This window comes from Hydra viridissima, unplaced genomic scaffold (genome assembly GCF_058129835.1).
Source record: "Hydra viridissima isolate aposymbiotic clone 2 unplaced genomic scaffold, HvirCarnegie_v1 scaffold_3, whole genome shotgun sequence".
Lineage (NCBI taxonomy): Eukaryota > Metazoa > Cnidaria > Hydrozoa > Anthoathecata > Hydridae > Hydra > Hydra viridissima.
Genome location: NW_028324302.1, coordinates 17295511 through 17313181, shown reverse-complemented (window position 1 = coordinate 17313181; position 17671 = coordinate 17295511). Strand labels below are relative to the sequence as shown.

Here is a 17671-nt window from a genome sequence, read left to right as displayed (position 1 = left end):
ACTGCAGCAGATTATATTGTATCATATGTTATTCCTACAAGAAGCAAGGAACCGAGCAAATACATCAGCCTAAGGGAGGTTGTTCTCTGAAAGTCAATGTGAGTAAAACTTAAATATCATAACATCTTCGAAGACATTCAAGCTTCAAGAAGTTAGTTATGTAATTTATTAGCTCCCCAAACAAAGGTACGTAATGTTTTTACTTTTTTCAATTTAAAACTTTTTTAATTTTACCTTACAAAAAAGAACTAAGGAAAAGTGGTCTGTAGCTGTTTAAATGCCCACGTATTACAGCCAAAGATCTTGCTTAAATTTAGCTTCACTCAATTTTTTAAAATTCAAAAAACATTAAGTTAACAACACCATGAACAAACTTTCAAAGTCATGAATACCATATCCAAACTTCGAATCAAAGTTAAAAATGAGATATCAATCAAATAATAGCAAAAATTGCAAAAATTTGCTGACATCTGTGAAAAAGTTCTTCAAGCCCGTGAAATTTATTCTGATAACTTGATGAAGCCTGAAAGAGACAGAGAGGGTGGTTGCTTAAAAGTCTTTCTTAAAGCATAGGACTTTTTTAGGTCACAACACGGTACCAAACTTTAGTTTTTGAATCTCAATTAAACCCATTTATTAAGGTACTTAAAGAAGTCTCAACAATTTTTATTTAAAGCAGTTTTTTTTTATGTAAAAAAATAAAGATTTTCTTTATTTAATTAGTTCATGAACAATGGATCCATTCGGAACTCCGTCTCATCGGATTTTTCTCGGTTTTTCGGAGTTTCGGAGTTCGAGAGAAATCGAGAAACCTCGACGGAACTTCGACGAGGTTTTTAGAAAATATCAATTTTTACTCGTAAAATAATTAAAGTCTTATTTCATTTCTACGCTGCTTTTACAATAGTTCATGCTGTTTTCAAAATATAAGTGTTCTCTTTGTTCAATATCAACACTAATTTACATCGCAAAGCAATTAGTAATGCACAGTGGGACAGGTGGTGGTGGTGGAAAAAACCTCAAAAAAAAAAGCTTGTTCTATTCAAAACCATATCATAAAACACACTTGAAAGCAAAAGGAGAAACATTTGGACTAACAGGTGACGAATGGTGTAACAATTGAGGTAGAAGATACTACAATTTAAATGTTCATCACGACCGAACATATTGTTTAGAAATGGTGAAGTTGCCATCTTCTAGTTCTGCCAAAACATTTAACATTGTGATAATGCAAAAATTAAAAGAATTTGGTATAGATGATGAAGATGTTGCAGGTAAAACTACGGATGGCTGTAGCTGGATGGTGAAATTGAATACCATATTTAAGTTTCCACATCAAATCTGCCAGAATCATTTAATTCATTTGAGTGTTTGTGATTTGATATACGCTAAAAAAGATTGTCGCGAAATTCTGAACAAAGAAACTGAATATTGAAACAGAAACGGGAACTGATGGAGAGACTGAAGGAGAGTTTCTGTTTGACTTTTCGGAGAATGAAATTGAGTATGAAGAAAATTTCGAAAAAAGTCTACAGAAACTTTGAATACTAATTAAGTTTTTAAAATATTCATCGATATGAAGTTCTTAAAAGAATGATACACAAAATTTACTGATCTTCGCATGACGAAGGACTGTTGCTCAACAACCGCACTAGATGGAACAGTGTTTTTCAGATGATCAAAAGATTTTTGGATTGCTTAGAAGCTGTAAAAAAAAAAAAACACTCGAAGAACTAAACTGCTTAAACATGTTAGATGAAATTGACTTGGATTTCTTAAAATCGCTGTCTGACTTATTGGAAGTCATTGCTGACGCTGTAGTTTGCTTGGAAAAACCAAGTACAACAATTTTGGAGTGTGACATCATTATGGAAACGTTAGTAAGGAAACTGAAGGTTGTAGAAACTGACATCAGTTCTAATTTTGCAGAGGCGTTAATCTCCAGATACGAAAATCGTAAAAACATTATATGGTATCATTGAGTCGTTATTTGCACAATCCCAATTTTTTTAAAAATAAAAGCCACACATTTTTTCACGCTTCCAAAAAAGATATTCAAGTTTATGCTGCAAAATTATTTGATCAACTATTTGCAACAAAAGAATATAGTCTCCAAACAAAATCAGATGATCGCGCTAAAAAGCAAACAAGAAGAACCATCACAATCGACATCTTTTTTTGTCGAAATTCAAGAAGTTTTATATCAAAATCAATCAACAGCTAAAAAGCCAAAAAAAGTCAAGACCTTCACCGATCAGTTAAAAGAATACGAAGTAACTGGTGTGAAATCAGAAGCAGTTTTGAATTTTGAACTAGCCCTCCACAGAATTCAAGCAACTTCCTCGGAAGCAGAAAGAGTTTTCTCCTCGTCTTCCAGATTTGTCACAAATTTTCGTAGTTCGCTTTCTGATGAAATGATAAATGTTTTCATCTTTTTAAAATATTATTTTAAAAGATCTTCAGAATAAATACTTTTTTAATATTCTTTTTTTAGTTTTTACTATAGGTACCCCAAGAAGTGTTAATTACAGAGCACCGCGGAAGGGCATTTAATTGAAAGTTCACGCCTTCTTCCTAACCGATGCCGGTTAGAAAGCAATTTATTAGATAAAACTTGTTTGTTAAAAGATTGCGATAAGAAAGATATTTAAGTACTAAGGAATATAAAAATATAATTTTTTTAAAAATTTATTATAAATTATAAATCGAAATATATAAAAATAAAAAAAGTAAATATAAGAACAATGTTTAATTATCAACTAGATAGTTTAATTTTTTTATTTATAACAAAGTTTTATCGAAGCTCCGATTTTTTCTCGACTCCGACGGAGTTTTTTCTCGATTTTTCTCGACTCCGTTTTTTCTCGATTTTTGATCCTCTGTTCATGAATTTTAAACGCTCGCTTAATATATATATATATATACACACACACACATACACACACACACTGTCAGCGAGCGTTATATATATATATATATATATATATATATATATATATATATATATATATATATATATATATATATATATATATATATATATATATATATATATATATATACTGGGTTCTTCAACACTTAATGAGTCTTACAGGTCTTTAAGTATTAAACACCGATCTTCATCGAAGAACAAATCATGGAAAATATTCCAATTCTTTATCTTCGAATTTTTATTGGTGCGCCAGCTCATTCGTTGTTTTTGACATTGTTTTTTTTAATTGTTGGAACCATTCACTACAACTTCTTTCGGATGGAGTTCACTTAAAATTATCGCAATAAATCTCTAGCGAATGTTGAATTGTTGGCAAACAAGTTGACACATTAAAATTTAGTAAAACAAACACTTGTTGAGAGATTATCCGAAAGACAGCAACAAATTATCAAATCTCATTTACAGTATTATCAATTAAAGTAGTACCAATATATTTGACACTCGGTTAATACTAATGACAATGTTGGTTAAAAAAGCGGATGAAACTTATTCATGCAATTTTAAAATTCATGGTAACAGTAGTGGTTTAGCAATACAACATGGGACCTTTGGCATAATTTCAGATTTGAGCTCTTTAAAAAAATGAAGCTTGTTGTTAGTTTCGTAATTATGCGTTACTTTAATCATAGTCATAAGAAATAGATAGTCTGGTCACTTGGGCCGTAATATCTGGATTTTTCTTATAATCATACGAAACACTTGAAATTTGTCGGGCGGCCAGGAACTGAGTGCACAAAAAATGGAAACGCAGAAAGAACTCTATGGTGAATTTGATAAAGAAGCATTATTTTTTTCTTTGGAGAATGATATTCTTTTTGAAGACGAAAATTTTGTTAAAGATTTAGATGCTTTGGTGTTGGAGTTATCTAGTGAACAAGTTGATTGCACATTTTCTTGCACAATTTGTTCTAAGAAGTGCATATCTCAAAGAGGACTTACAAGGCATACAAATTCAAAGCATCAAAGTATTCCTTTAGATTTAACGATACAAAGTCCTAAACCACCTATTCTTCTTGATGAATTTAAAAATCTGCTTGATAAAAGTATTACTACCTTAATCAACGATGAATGCTATCCTGATTTGTATAGAGATGAGTTAAGGATTAATCATGCAATAATTTTAGATACTTCACAACAAACTCTATCTCTATTAGAGACAGTAATAGCTGGTTTTAAAGCTGATGGTGATGCTGAAAGATTTTATCCTAAATTTTACAAAACTGTTAATCAAGGAATTTTATTTAGCAATCTGACTAAAAAATCGACTAGACTTCTTGGCTATGAACTATGCAATCATGTTTTAGCATTTCTTACAAACTCACTTTACAATACTTCTTTTTTAAATTTAAATGGTTTATCACCTGTTGAATTTTCTGATAGAGACAAAGAAATTATCTTTTATCTAAGTGGTTATGTATTTAGCACATTTTATTGCAGAATTCGCAGTTCTCGATTATGGCAGCAAAAGTTAAGCACAGACTGCCTTTCACTTCTTAATGCTGGTAAAACAGAACAATTATTTGAGAGTCCAGAAACATGCACTGAAGCTTATGATAAATTTGTGAATGCTAAAAATCGTGGTGGTTTGTGGAAAGTGTCTCCTCCAGTTTTAGAAATTTTTACAAAAGTTGAGTTTCTCTTTCGCCATCAAAGTAAAAGTTTTGTAAAAAAAATTGATTCAGAGTTAATTGTAGCTGAAACCTTAAAAAACAGTGGAGTTTTGGCTAACATATCTGAACTTCGTGGTCTTTGCACAAATCGAGTTTCCAAAGAACTGTCTTTAAACTTATTTTATCATCTGATTACACTTTATGTCAGAGTAAGATCTTTTTCGTATGCAAAAGAAAAACTAAGTATCCACAAAATCAAAGAGAATCAAACAAAGTCAAAATCCCTCCGCTCAAAAATGAAAAAAACATCAATTGGATTATAGAAGTTTAGTAGAATATTACACTTAAAAACGGTTATTTTCATAGCCACAAATCTCATGAAAGCATGCTTGGCATAGTAACTTTAGCAACTATTTGTCATTAAAAAGATTATTTTTTAAAATTTTTGTTATTTGTTTATAGAAATAAAAGCTAGGTAAGAGACCCTCCCTTATCTAAAAGAAAACAAAAAATAGTTAAAAATGAAGTCCAAAATTAACTATGCACACTAGTTTTATATTTATAATAAACAACTAATAACTCATAGATCAAAAACAACTCAAAGATCAATTCTACCCCTAATATATATATATATATATATATATATATATATATATATATATATATATATATATATATATATATATATATATATATATATATATGCATACATCAACTAATCTTAACTTAGATCTGCCTGTGAAATCACTAGTTTTTTTGGGGCAAGTGGATACCTGTGGAGGTTTTATAAAAAGAATAATAGGTGCCTGTTTATATTGTAACAAAAGTAAATGTAAGGAAATGTCTACAAAATTAACTGAAATTTAGTTTATTACAAATATAAAAAAAATTCTAATGTAACTAATCAATATTTTATGCCATTTAACATTTTTAATAAGATTTGTGGCTATGAAAATAGCCGTTTTTATGTATGTTCTTTTTCTTTGTTTTCAGCAGTACAAGGAGACATAAGGGAAATTTTTATTGAATCACTTGAAAAGTCAACTTTTCATATTAATACATTTTTCAGAGTTGGTCCATTTTCTGCGTGGTATACGTGTTGTACTCTCCCTTGATATTTTGTTTGATTCATTGACATTTTGACAGTTACCTGCAATTGGGTGAAATATAAGTTGATTTCGAATGGTATTATCATTGAAACCAAAATCAAACAAGGAAGGATTATCTTTTCTTCTACCAATTGACCGTTGTTGTCCAAAGTAATTTTCTAAAGGATCCTGACAAAACCTTTCAGTTAATACATAACTTACATTGTTGTTAATTAAAAAGTTGACAAGTTCAATAACAGAATTAACTGTGATTTTTAAACCTTCATGAGTTTGCCAAGTAATAAACATATTACTTCTCTCACTTTTTGAAAAATTTCCAGATCTTGATTCAATAGAAAAAAGCCAATCAGAAAGATACTTTAAAAATGTTTCTCTAAGCCATGTAAATCGAACATCATTTGTGTCAGAAAATGGTTTCAAAAAAGAGTTGCATTTTAATATACAATCATTTGTATTCCGAACATTTAAGCAATCAAAAAAATCATTAAAATATTTGCAAAATTGTGCTGTCCCAGCTGTATCTGATGGTGCATAGATTTTTAATGCAGTACTACATGAATCACTTAAAACTTGTGCAGCTAAACGAACATTCATAGCTGAAAATGGAGTTATTTTAATGTGCTCAACAGTTAGCTTTGGACATGCATGTAGTTGACATTTTAAATCTTCATAAAATAAATCAGAAATATGGGACCATAAAATATGTTGACCCTGATTCCACATATAACGATTGCTTTTACCAGCTCCAGAATGGTAAAGGTTGTTCCTTGCTGTTTTAATTAAATGAGGAACATCAGAAATAAAATATATAAATCTTTTATCATCATCATCAGCAAATAGATTATCAGTGCGGTAAGTCACATCAACATTACTATTAATATCTTCTTCTTCAGTCAGATTAAAATGCATTTTAAAAAATTTTCTATTCGATGATGCTCCATCACAAGTAACAGCAACTACTTTTAAACCAACAGAGATTTCTAAAATTCCTACAGCTTTCCAAAATAGAGAAAATAATTGCACTGATGTAATATTTGTAGTAGCAAAATTTGAAAAACTGTATTTAAAAGGATTTACAATACTTCTAATTAAAAAAACTAAAACATGAGAAGCAAGCTTATCAGCTTGTTGTAACGTTGCAAAATTAACACTAGGATCACCCAAATCAACATAACCAATTAATTCTCCAGAATGTTTGTCCCAAACAAGATTTTCTTGAATTTTCATTTCATCAAGAACTAGGACTATAAATTTCTCTTGAACTGAAAAATTAATGACTTTATCTTTTAATTCTTCTATTATGTTTTTATTGAATCCCAACTTGGGCTTTACATAGTTTTTATAGTCACGCAATCGCCTACGACTTGGTAAAATTAAAAAACCAGAATGAGTTTTCTCATTTAACCTTATTGCTTCATAAGCAGCTGGTGATTTTGCAGCTAATCCCAAACAGTAACGTATTATTGCTGGATGATAACGAATCCCTTGCTTTGAGCATTTTAAATATTTTTGCTGCTCCTCCCAAAACAGGTTCATAAATGGAGAAATCTGACTTTTATCAGCTTCTGCCATTATTTGAACTAAATCACTTTCAATATTTTTACTAATAGCTAGTGATGAATTTTCAATCTCTTGCTTCATCAAAGCTAATTCTTTTTTTAATTCTTTATTTTCTAGACGAACACTCTGTAATGTAAGCTTCAGACGATCTGGAGATGTAAATGTAATTGGTGCATTTAATTTAGCAGGGATACTAGAAGTAGCTAATCTTTTTTTCAAACATTTAATTTCACTTTTTTCAATACTTTTACATTGTGAACAGCATAACATCCACTCAATCAGCATAATACATGACTGAGATCGAAAATACTCTGTCTGGTTTAAGGGAAACTCACTCCTAGATGAAAATAAATCAAATTTTTTTGAAATACAATGTTTAATATAAAGATTTGATTTTAATGCAAAGACATCAGTTATTCCAGAACAAAGGTTAAAAGAAGTAACAATAGATAAAAGATTAGATGCTGAAATATGTCGCATAGATCTTCTGTATTTTGTATATATTAAATGATCATCTGGAATGAGCCAAGAATATACACGAATGGTGAAAGCAAGACTATCATCAACATATATTTCATATCGAGGACATGTGTGGATTGTATCATAAAGTTTAAACTCTGCCACAACAGGACTCACACTCATGGTCCAGTCACTAATTTTTAACTTGCTAATACGATTTAAGAACTCTTCAAATGATTTATATATAGGCTTAAAGGCAGTAATATTATTTGAAGTCGTTAAAGCATCTTTTTTAGCAATGATGGCAGAGGCAGATTTTCTTTGTATAGGAATTGATGGTGTGAAAGATTTTTTTGGTAAGCACAGAGTCGGCAATGATCCAGGTTTTAATGTCTTTTTTTTATCATTATAAAGTATCATTTCTGGAAGATAATGCTTTTCACAAATAAACAGACGCTTATTTTCTATTTGAGTCTTCAAACTTAAATCTTCATAACGATCTTTGAGAATAATGGCAATCAGACTTTCCCTCCAAGACGTATTAAAACTGTCGTTAGAAGCAGGAACTTTAAATATTGAGACTCCCTTATGCCTCCTAGAAGTACTGCATCTATAAATAGAACAATTAGCACCAGGCATTCAAAATATTGGATGAAAAAGATGTAATTTAAACAAGCAGTTCGTAGATAAACAATCGATGAAAACAAATTTTGTGCACTCTGAAGCGGACTGGACACGAAAAAAATACGAACAAAGAGTTGATCAAAGGAATACCGCAAGTGGCCAGACTATCTATTTCTTATGACTATGCTTTAATTCATATATTAAGTGCGTTCATGCGGAACTATTCAAAAAACGGGTGTGTTATTAACGAGTTTCTTTCACGATAATACATAAGGATCAATTATTGTTGAGTTAAATTGGAAGAGGTATAAGGAGAATAACTTTTTTGAGATGGATAATTGAAATATCTGACTCATCATTTAGGAATGCGATTTGCGCCCTTGCAACGAACTGGTATAGCTATTATGAGTTATCTCACGCTGTTTAAAAAGCTATTGAATATGTTATGTGCTGTGCATGGCCGCCGAGAGAAATTTCGGGCCCCGGGGAAGTTTTCTTAAGGGGCCCTCATTATGATCAATTACATACTCAGGACCAAAAGAAGCGTGCTCTGGCCATTGTAGATGAAAAATAAAATTTAATTAAATCTTTTAAAAGTCAAAACTATTTAAGTATTTTAAAAGTTACTTTAAAAAATTGTTTGTACATACGCAGGGCCCCGGGAATCTTCCCCACCCGCACCACCCCCCCTCTCGGCGGCCATGGTGCTGTGTACTATACTATACTATAGTGTCTAGTTAATCACCCGTCATCCACGAGATTGCTTTGCCCACACACTAGCTGCTCAGTACCAGTGCTCATATCATTATTTTAAAACATTCCGTTCCTCCTTTTTTTAGAGAAACCATTTTCTGATAACTTTTTAGAGTTGAAAGGGGGCTAACATCTTGGGGTAATTTTTTCGAATATCTTCATTTTAATGTCATTGTGATTTCTTCTTTTTAAGAAGTTTAGCATTTATCCGATAAATGCAAAGGTTGAAGTTAAAAATCAAAATTTAATTTGTAAGGTTCTTTTTCGAAATACTTTGTAATGGCAGTGTTTATTTGTTTTTTTTTATGTAAAAGGTCTATAGATGAGTTAAGGAGGTATGTGCTCTATGGTTAAATGGAAAGAAATGTGGAGGTTGGGGTTGAGGTTGTATTTTCCATCCTCAGTATAATCTATTATACAATAATTCTCAATATAGGTTCTAATAGTGTGTGATGGTTAAGCACTCTTTTATTCATTACTTTAATAAAGTTACAAATAATCTTTTTTTACTTTTCTTGTAGTGTCAAATATTGTTTTCAAAAATTTTAAAAATTAAGGTTGTACTTTTTTATGAAAAAACAGTTCCTCATACCAAAGTAGACCCTTTTGTGTGTTTGTGTGTTCTGTAAATTTCGCATTATAAACTGATTGAAATGAATTTGTTTGTATATAATATCGTTTTTATTCCGTCCCCCAAAACATACTTCAATGGATAAAATAATCAAAACTATTGATAGATCAGCGCACTTTTGCAGTACGAGGGGGTTAGACAAGGTTCTGGCAATTGTTTTTTAAAACACTAAAGCACCGTCATTTTGTTAAAAGATCAGAAAATCCTAAATTTTTTTTAAAAAAAATTACTTTTTTGAAGAAGAAATAAGTTATGAGTAGATCAGATCCTCCTCCTCCTATGATGGTCCAGAAATAAAAGTAAATAATTATTTTTAAGCGAAGGAAGTTTTCAAACGCCAATTTTTATGTAAAAGGAAGCGCTGAAATTGAGATTTAGTTTTCTTTTGTTTTGTTCAAAAAAACGAATTAAACGATATATGTATTATTTACGATATAAACGAATTACGATATATATAAACTAAATTACGATATATATAAACTAACTTACGATATATATAAACTACAATAAGTGTAATATTTAGATTTTTAAAAAAAGAAATGACTCGAAAGGTTTTTCATTACCATCCGCTAGAGACAATGTATTTATTTTGCAAATTCTCCATAAAACTAGCTGTTAATATCATAATGAATACATAATTGTGCTGTTCAAAACAGATAACTGTTTTCTATTGCTTTTAAGGGATAAAAATTCTTTCCGACATATTTGTGATACAGACAACCGTTTTCACGAGGATCAGTAGACAACAGACCGGAATCGTTTCGTTACGCTAAACAGCATTGAACTTGAAATAATAAATACGTCAGAGTTCCTTAAATGAAAAATTTTTTTTACAGGTTCAATTTATTGAGAAAAGATCGGTTTTTTATTTTAACAATCTTTACAATGTAAAGCATCATTTCCATCAGAGTTCGTTCTGTTAATTTTTTAAAAGAATCAATTTTACAAAATTTTCTGGCGTAGCAAACAGTTGCAAAAACCTTTAAATGAAGAAAATTATTTTTTGAAAAACAAATTGTTATAATGAAAACCCACCAAAAAAAACTCGACCAAAATAAGATGAAATCATATTAATTTTTAGTTACCATAAAAATCCGATAAATATTTGCTTATCACTATCTATAATAAAAAATTAAAAAACTAACACAACAATACAAAGACACGGGAGATATTAATCTATCAAAGATACGGGAGATAATAATCTATCAAGATTTAAAATGCAAAAATTTAATCATCAAGATCGCACTTTTGCTTGAATGGTTTTAAAAAAAAAAAATTGAAATCTTTTTCTTACCGTAATTTATTAAGGCTATTTTCTCATATCCTTCAAGATCTCTTGGCGCCTTCCGCACTCACGATGATGATGTTTTTTGATTAGTTGGTTTGTTGCTTATATAATGGCTGCTTATATAATGGCTGCTTATAAAATGGCTGCTTTGACGGCGCATTTTTATTTTTTATCCTAACATATTCTTAACTTGATCATCCTGTTTACATTTTCAACAAGTTTGAATAAATGTAACAAGAAAATAAAATTTTAAATTCATTCTTTAGGTTAGAAAATAAATAAATATATAATCTATAAAAATTGGACTAAAAAAATTAAGTATATCAATTAAATCTTATTTAAACAACAATTTCTAAGAATGTGAACTGTTAATGAGAACTGTTTACCTCAAAAATACAGTTTGCATCTTCCAGTTTTCTTTTCTTTTTTTTTTTTTTTTTTTTTTTTTTTTCAGGCTGAACACCTTATCAATGCTTGTTGCGTTTGTCGAAAAAAAATGTCAAAAAAAAACCAGCAACAAACACAAAAAATGTTCAGGAAATAATTTTGTCTTACTTTTCTTATCCTGACATTTTTTAGAGATAATAAAAGTGACTTTGTCAGCTCACAATACGTTAACGATTCTAACGATTGTAGTAAACGCCTCGTGAACGGAAAAAGCGTCGGTGCTCATAGAATTATCACATTAGCTTGTCACTATCCGTCCTTAACAAATCTGATGAAATATTTAATGAAACTGAAACGCACATAACAATTTTATTTACTACTTGTATAGAATGAGAATTTGCAATATATTTCACATAATCACCTTCGGTTTTGTGTTAAGGTAACAGTATTTGACTCTGCGTTCGCTTTATCTAGTAACTTTTGTTAAAGAGCAAGTGCAAATAAATGAACTTTATTTTATCTTGTTCATAGCTCTTTCTTATGCTATATAGTAAAGTATTTTTATATGTAATAGCAACAAATATCCCTGAAAATTCAATAGTTCCATTCAAAATTATTTTTCTTACTACTATTTTTCTCTTTTTTTCTCTTCCTGGGTATTTAACAATCGAGATCGACTGGTGTCCATCAATCTTTTGTTTTCTTGAAGTTTCATTGAAGAAATATATTTAAGAAATATTATTACTATTAAGATTATTAAATTACTTGGGAATAGTCTATTACATTAGGATCGCAAAACGTGGCCTGCGACCAAAAAAAGTCGAGGAATGCTGGTTTAGATAATGGTTTTTACTTAAACAATAAACTTATACAGTATTTTTAAACTTTGCTTTTAAAGTAATTTTTGACTTTTTTTTTTTTTTTTTTTTTTTTTACACGTTTTAAAATTTGTTACTCTATGTTTTAGATCAGTTGTTCCAACAGTACAAGCAGATATTTTCAGTAAGGTAAGGGATAACAGTGAAATAACAGTGAGATAATTGTGAGATAATAGTGTAAACCGTTTTAAAAAACTCTTTTAACCATTATGGTAACAATTTTTTAGAATAAGAACAATATTTTTATTTTTGAAAAGCACTATTTAATAACCAAACGCTTTTTTGGTTTCGTCGAATACTTTCTCTATTATCATCTTAATTACACCAACAAATAGTCATTAATAATAGTATATATGGTTAAGTAAACTCAACTAGAGTATAATGAAGTCGAAACAAATTTAACTAGAGTGTAAGGAAGTCGAGACAAATTATTTCTTCAGATCAACCAAGCTAAATCCTTTGGAATAGTTTTTCATGTTGCGTAATCTGCTACGTAAAATGATCTGCTTACGGTAAAATCATTTGACCAATATTTTCTATTGCCAATATTAAAATCAGAGTTGGTCTTGCGGAAGGATTAAAAAACAGAGCCATGATGGTTTTATGGCAACATTAGGTTTGTTAAAAAATGTAGGTCAGGGTTTATTTTAAAGCAAGGCATTCTTTTTGTAATTTTAATAACAACGAAAAAGGTTCTCAGTGTAAACTTGAACCATTCAACTTAGACGTTTTTTTGCGCAGGGAACGATTCAAATTCATAACCAAAGACCAATCTGCATTGGGTCTTTGATTATGAATTTTAATCGTACCCTGCGCCATCGTAATCGTAACACGCCATTTTTGTTATCAATCAAAAAGTTAAATAAATTGTAAAGCTATCATTAATTGTCTTAAGATGTTAATAATTGATTTTGAAATGTTGTTAATCAAAGATTTTAAGAGTCAGTAATCAAAGATTAACCAGTGCAGGTAAAAAAACCACGACTAAATTTGTTCGTTTTTCTTTTTACTTGAATGATAGGAAAATCAACAATTAAAACTGTTTGATCAGCATTATCACAACAGCTTGAGATCATCAGACCCTTATAGCACGTCTTACAAAAGAATAGCAAGGTTATTTCATGGGCTCATGAAAAAAAACTCCAGTTACAGACATGTTTCCATGAGCAACAATACAGTGAGTACAATTGATAACGATAGAATACCCGAAGGTAATTCATTTATAAATTCTCTTTTACTGCAATTAGCTAGGGACCAATTGACAGGATCTTGTATTAAGCTCTTATTGAGTGTAAAAATTTTGGGCTCCGCTGAAAATGAGAGATTTTATTTGAGACATTTTTTTCATTTTGTTTTTGTTTGCTTTGCGTAAATTTTTCTTCGAAGGTTTCCCCATAAATCATTAAAAAAAGGTTCATTCTTAGAAATAGAAATAGAAATAAAGGATAGCAAGAATATTTTTCCTAATAATAAATTCATTTTTGTTAATTTTAAACTTTTTTTTAACGGAAAGTTTTTTTAAACGACTTATCCGAATGTTATTCCGTGGGATAACGCGCAGCATTGGTTTGATTTGTTGACAAAAAAAATTCCTCATTTAATAATATGAATTGATTGTTTTTATTTGCGAAAAAAGTATTGTCGACGAATAAAATTTAACTTTATTAAAATTTCAAAGAACAATAATTATTCTTATTTAAAAGTTGTTGTTTTTTTTTTTTATTGAAGTTTATTGTAAAGTTCGTTACATTCGCTGTAACTAAAAGTAATTGTTAAGTTCGTCGTAATAAATTTCCAAAAAGCCTTTATAAAGTAACATTTCTGAACGTGTAATTAAATAAGTTTACTTGTAATTTATATCAAAATTTAGATTATATGAAAAAAACAAGTATTTGAAAAATGGAATTATAGCTAATAAATATATAATTTTAATAGTATGGGTTCATGCTGTAAATTTGGAAGTCTGTACTTTTCTCGAGATTCTGGGATCTTCGTATTTTTACTCGTCATTAATTTGTTGGAGCCAGCACGCCTTTGTTTAAACTTTTATTCTCATTGCAAGCATCGCTTAAAGGAATTTAAAAATGCGATTACATCAAAAAATTTTTTTTAGCCCATTTGGTTATTGAATCAGATTCGTTCGGACGCATAAGAATTCATAGCTTTAAAAATCCAACCCACTACCTTTGTATTCGCGATGACGGAAGACCTGTCGGAATACTAAAGGTAATATTTATAAAAGCATTTGGCACTTAAAGAAATATTTTTCTAAAATCAATATTTTTTAATCTTAAGGATTAAGATTGTAGTAAATAGGAAATTATTCTCTAATCTAAGAGATTATTTAAGTGCTTTTTGAGAATAAAACTAAATGCTTAAAGGCTATTTATATACTTCGTTTTATTTATTTACTTCGTTTTATTTATTTACTTCGTTTTATTTATTTACTTCGTTTTATTTATATACTTCGTTTTATTTATTTACTTCGTTTTATTTATTTACTTCGTTTTATTTATTTACTTTGTTTTATTTATATACTTCGTTTTATTTATTTACTTCGTTTTATTTATTTACTTCGTTTTATTTATTTACTTCGTTTTATTTATTTACTTCGTTTTATTTATTTACTTCGTTTTATTTATTTACTTCGTTTTATTTATTTACTTCGTTTTATTTATTTACTTCGTTTTATTTATATAGTTCGTTTTATTTATTTACTTCGTTTTATTTATTTACTTCGTTTTATTTATTTACTTTGTTTTATTTATTTACTTCGTTTTATTTATTTACTTCGTTTTATTTATTTACTTCGTTTTATTTATTTACTTCGTTTTATTTATTTACTTCGTTTTATTTATATAGTTCGTTTTATTTATTTACTTCGTTTTATTTATTTACTTCGTTTTATTTATTTACTTTGTTTTATTTATTTACTTCGTTTTATTTACAATATTTACATATTTAGAGCGATTTGGATTCTGGTAAGAAAGATATCGATAAATGTATTTTTCAAGAAATATTCAAGGATAAATACGTGCAGTTCAGATCAATAAAGTTCTACAAAACATCAACAAATACAGGATGTTTAGGCTTTAACCGGTTTGGAGTTGCTCGAAAAGTGACGCGCTCCAAGTGCTCTCACAGGAGTACGTTTTTTATTGAGAGGTTTTCAAGAATAATAATCGATGTCAATAAAAACAAACAATTGAAAAAGAAATTACTCAATTTCCTGAAATATACTTTTATAAAATAACTTGTTTAAAAGATTTTTATATCAAATCAGAATTTTCCTACTTTAAGAAATACTTTTTAAACAATGTATTAAAAGTGGCGATGACTTTTAAAGACATTGTTTGAAAGCGAGATATTTTTGGGGAACATTCATAATGATCAGTTTAACGCATTTTACATTCGGAAAAATTAATTTTATTTATGATTTCAAATATACAATTTAGATATTGAATATTTATAGTTATGGTTTATGGAAAACTTATTTTACATTGAGAGTATTACAAGTTCCAATATGCTTATGTATGTGCATATACATATACATATAATTACATATATGTATATATATATATGTTCTCTTATTTTGTAAAGAACATAAACAAGACAATTTGTAAAAAAAAAAAGAAAAAAAGAAATTTATAAGCGCTGAAAGTGCCAAAACTTCCTGGTAATATAGGTTGTAAAATAGGCAGGAATGTAGTGTGGTGAATGTGGCCAGAAAATAATTAAATAGTAGTGGATTTCGTTGTCATTTAGTTATTGATATAATAATCAGAAAGATTTTAAATGTGCTTATAAAATGAATTATTCACAGGAAGGATATCAGGCCTCCATCGTTAGACAACGAGACTTTAGATCAAAGCTGTTTGATGATTACTGAGAGGGATTTTATATCTTCTTATATATTTATAAAAATTATTTATAGAATTTGTAAATTTCTTTAAAGTCATGAAAGTTTCATTTCTAAATATTCAAAAACATTTAATGTTTGTAAAAGTATTTTTTTAATGAAAAATCCTGCATAGTTTTTTTAAAAACATAATTTGTGAATAAAATAAATTTATGTTAATAAAATTGCATAGAAAGAAAAAAAGACACGTTTTTAATTCATGATGTTTAGCCGTAGCCCTTTCGCTATTATAAACTTCAATACGCAGGGTAGTTACTGGGGGTGAGGAGAGGAAAAGTCTTTACTGTAAGCGTCTGCGTCTCGGAATCGTTTTCTCGAAATGAACCGGGACAAGTGTCACGAAACGAGAAATTCCCGGGAAAAAAATAACGAGACAAAGGAAAAGCTTTTCCCGGAATAAAGTTATAAATCGGGACATGAGTTTTGTCCCGGAATTTAAAAATTGTGTCCCGGAAAATTATCAAACGTTACGAGACTGATCAATTATATTAACTAGATATCTAACTCGCGCCTTAGCAGTGAAGAAAATTTTTTGCTAGCCAGAAAATGACGTCACAGTGACTCAAAACAACAAAAAAACAAACCCTTCACAACTTTTTTGTAAATGTAGTGCACTTTTTTTAATTATATTAAATGAAAATGATCATTTATTTAAAAAGTAAAAACAGTTTTTTCATAAAACTTATATTTTATATTTTATGGTTAAAAGAAGTTAAAAACTTTAATACCATTTTCAAAGAAATCTAAAAAATGAGATTTTTATTTTGTAAAAATGGAGAACTTTCAATCTAAATTAAAGTCTATATTTACTTTTAAGATAATCTTTTAACTTTATATATTTCAAATGTATTGGATAAAAAAATTTCATCCTGATTTTTATTGTTCAAATTAGAAGAATTTTCTAAAATAATATAGAATACATATTTTTTTGTTTTAAATACCAGCTAAAAAAAATGTTCCACCGAGTTCCAAGGAGATTTTTTTTTCAGTTTATTAACACTTTTACTTTTAGAATATAAAGGAATTTGCTGCGGTCACCTGCGGTATAGGGAGTTATTGAAGAAATACAAATGTCAATAAACCCATAAAAACCTTGTTTTCCGCCATTTTTAAACAGTAGTTTATTAAATCAAAGCAAATGAAAATGGCGGAAAACAAGGTTTTTATGGGTTTATTGACATTTGTATTTCTTGAATTTGATTTTTTCAATTGTATGGCTTGTTTTAACATATCAAATATAGTTTCAAGAAATATATTAAAATGAAATTTGTTAAAATGTTTTTTTTTTTTATATAATGATTTACTATTCAAGAAGTGCTGGATATTTGAAATAGCATTACTTAACAACTTCAGTATTTCCTGTAATGTACAAGTAACATTATTTACTTAAACATTATAGGAAACTTAATTTGATAATTGTCAAAGAAATAATAGCATAAAATGTTAAACAGTGTAAAGTGA

General features: G+C 28.9%; 2 protein-coding genes and 1 long non-coding RNA gene across 3 annotated transcripts; 2 read left to right on the top strand and 1 right to left on the bottom strand.

The window, feature by feature from the left end:
* Positions 1-3616: 3616 nt before the first annotated feature.
* LOC149891238 (uncharacterized) lies at positions 3617-4975 on the top strand. The gene has a single exon (XM_090083642.1). The coding sequence runs from the start codon at positions 3732-3734 to the stop codon at positions 4923-4925; it is 1194 nt and encodes a 397-aa protein (XP_089939768.1). The 5' UTR covers positions 3617-3731; the 3' UTR covers positions 4926-4975.
* Positions 4976-10290: 5315 nt separating this feature from the next.
* Positions 10291-11425, bottom strand: LOC149891237 (uncharacterized). Its single transcript, XR_016451157.1, has 2 exons — positions 11033-11425; positions 10291-10549 (listed from the first exon to the last, which is right to left on the bottom strand). It is a non-coding gene; the product is annotated as an uncharacterized LOC149891237 (long non-coding RNA).
* Positions 11426-11599: 174 nt separating this feature from the next.
* LOC145180385 (fibroblast growth factor 18-like) lies at positions 11600-15751 on the top strand. The gene is made up of 5 exons (XM_090083616.1): positions 11600-11852; positions 12381-12420; positions 13313-13502; positions 14405-14517; positions 15257-15751. The coding sequence occupies exons 1-5, from the start codon at positions 11803-11805 to the stop codon at positions 15542-15544; spliced, it is 681 nt and encodes a 226-aa protein (XP_089939742.1). The 5' UTR covers positions 11600-11802; the 3' UTR covers positions 15545-15751.
* The last annotated feature ends 1920 nt before the right edge of the window (positions 15752-17671 follow it).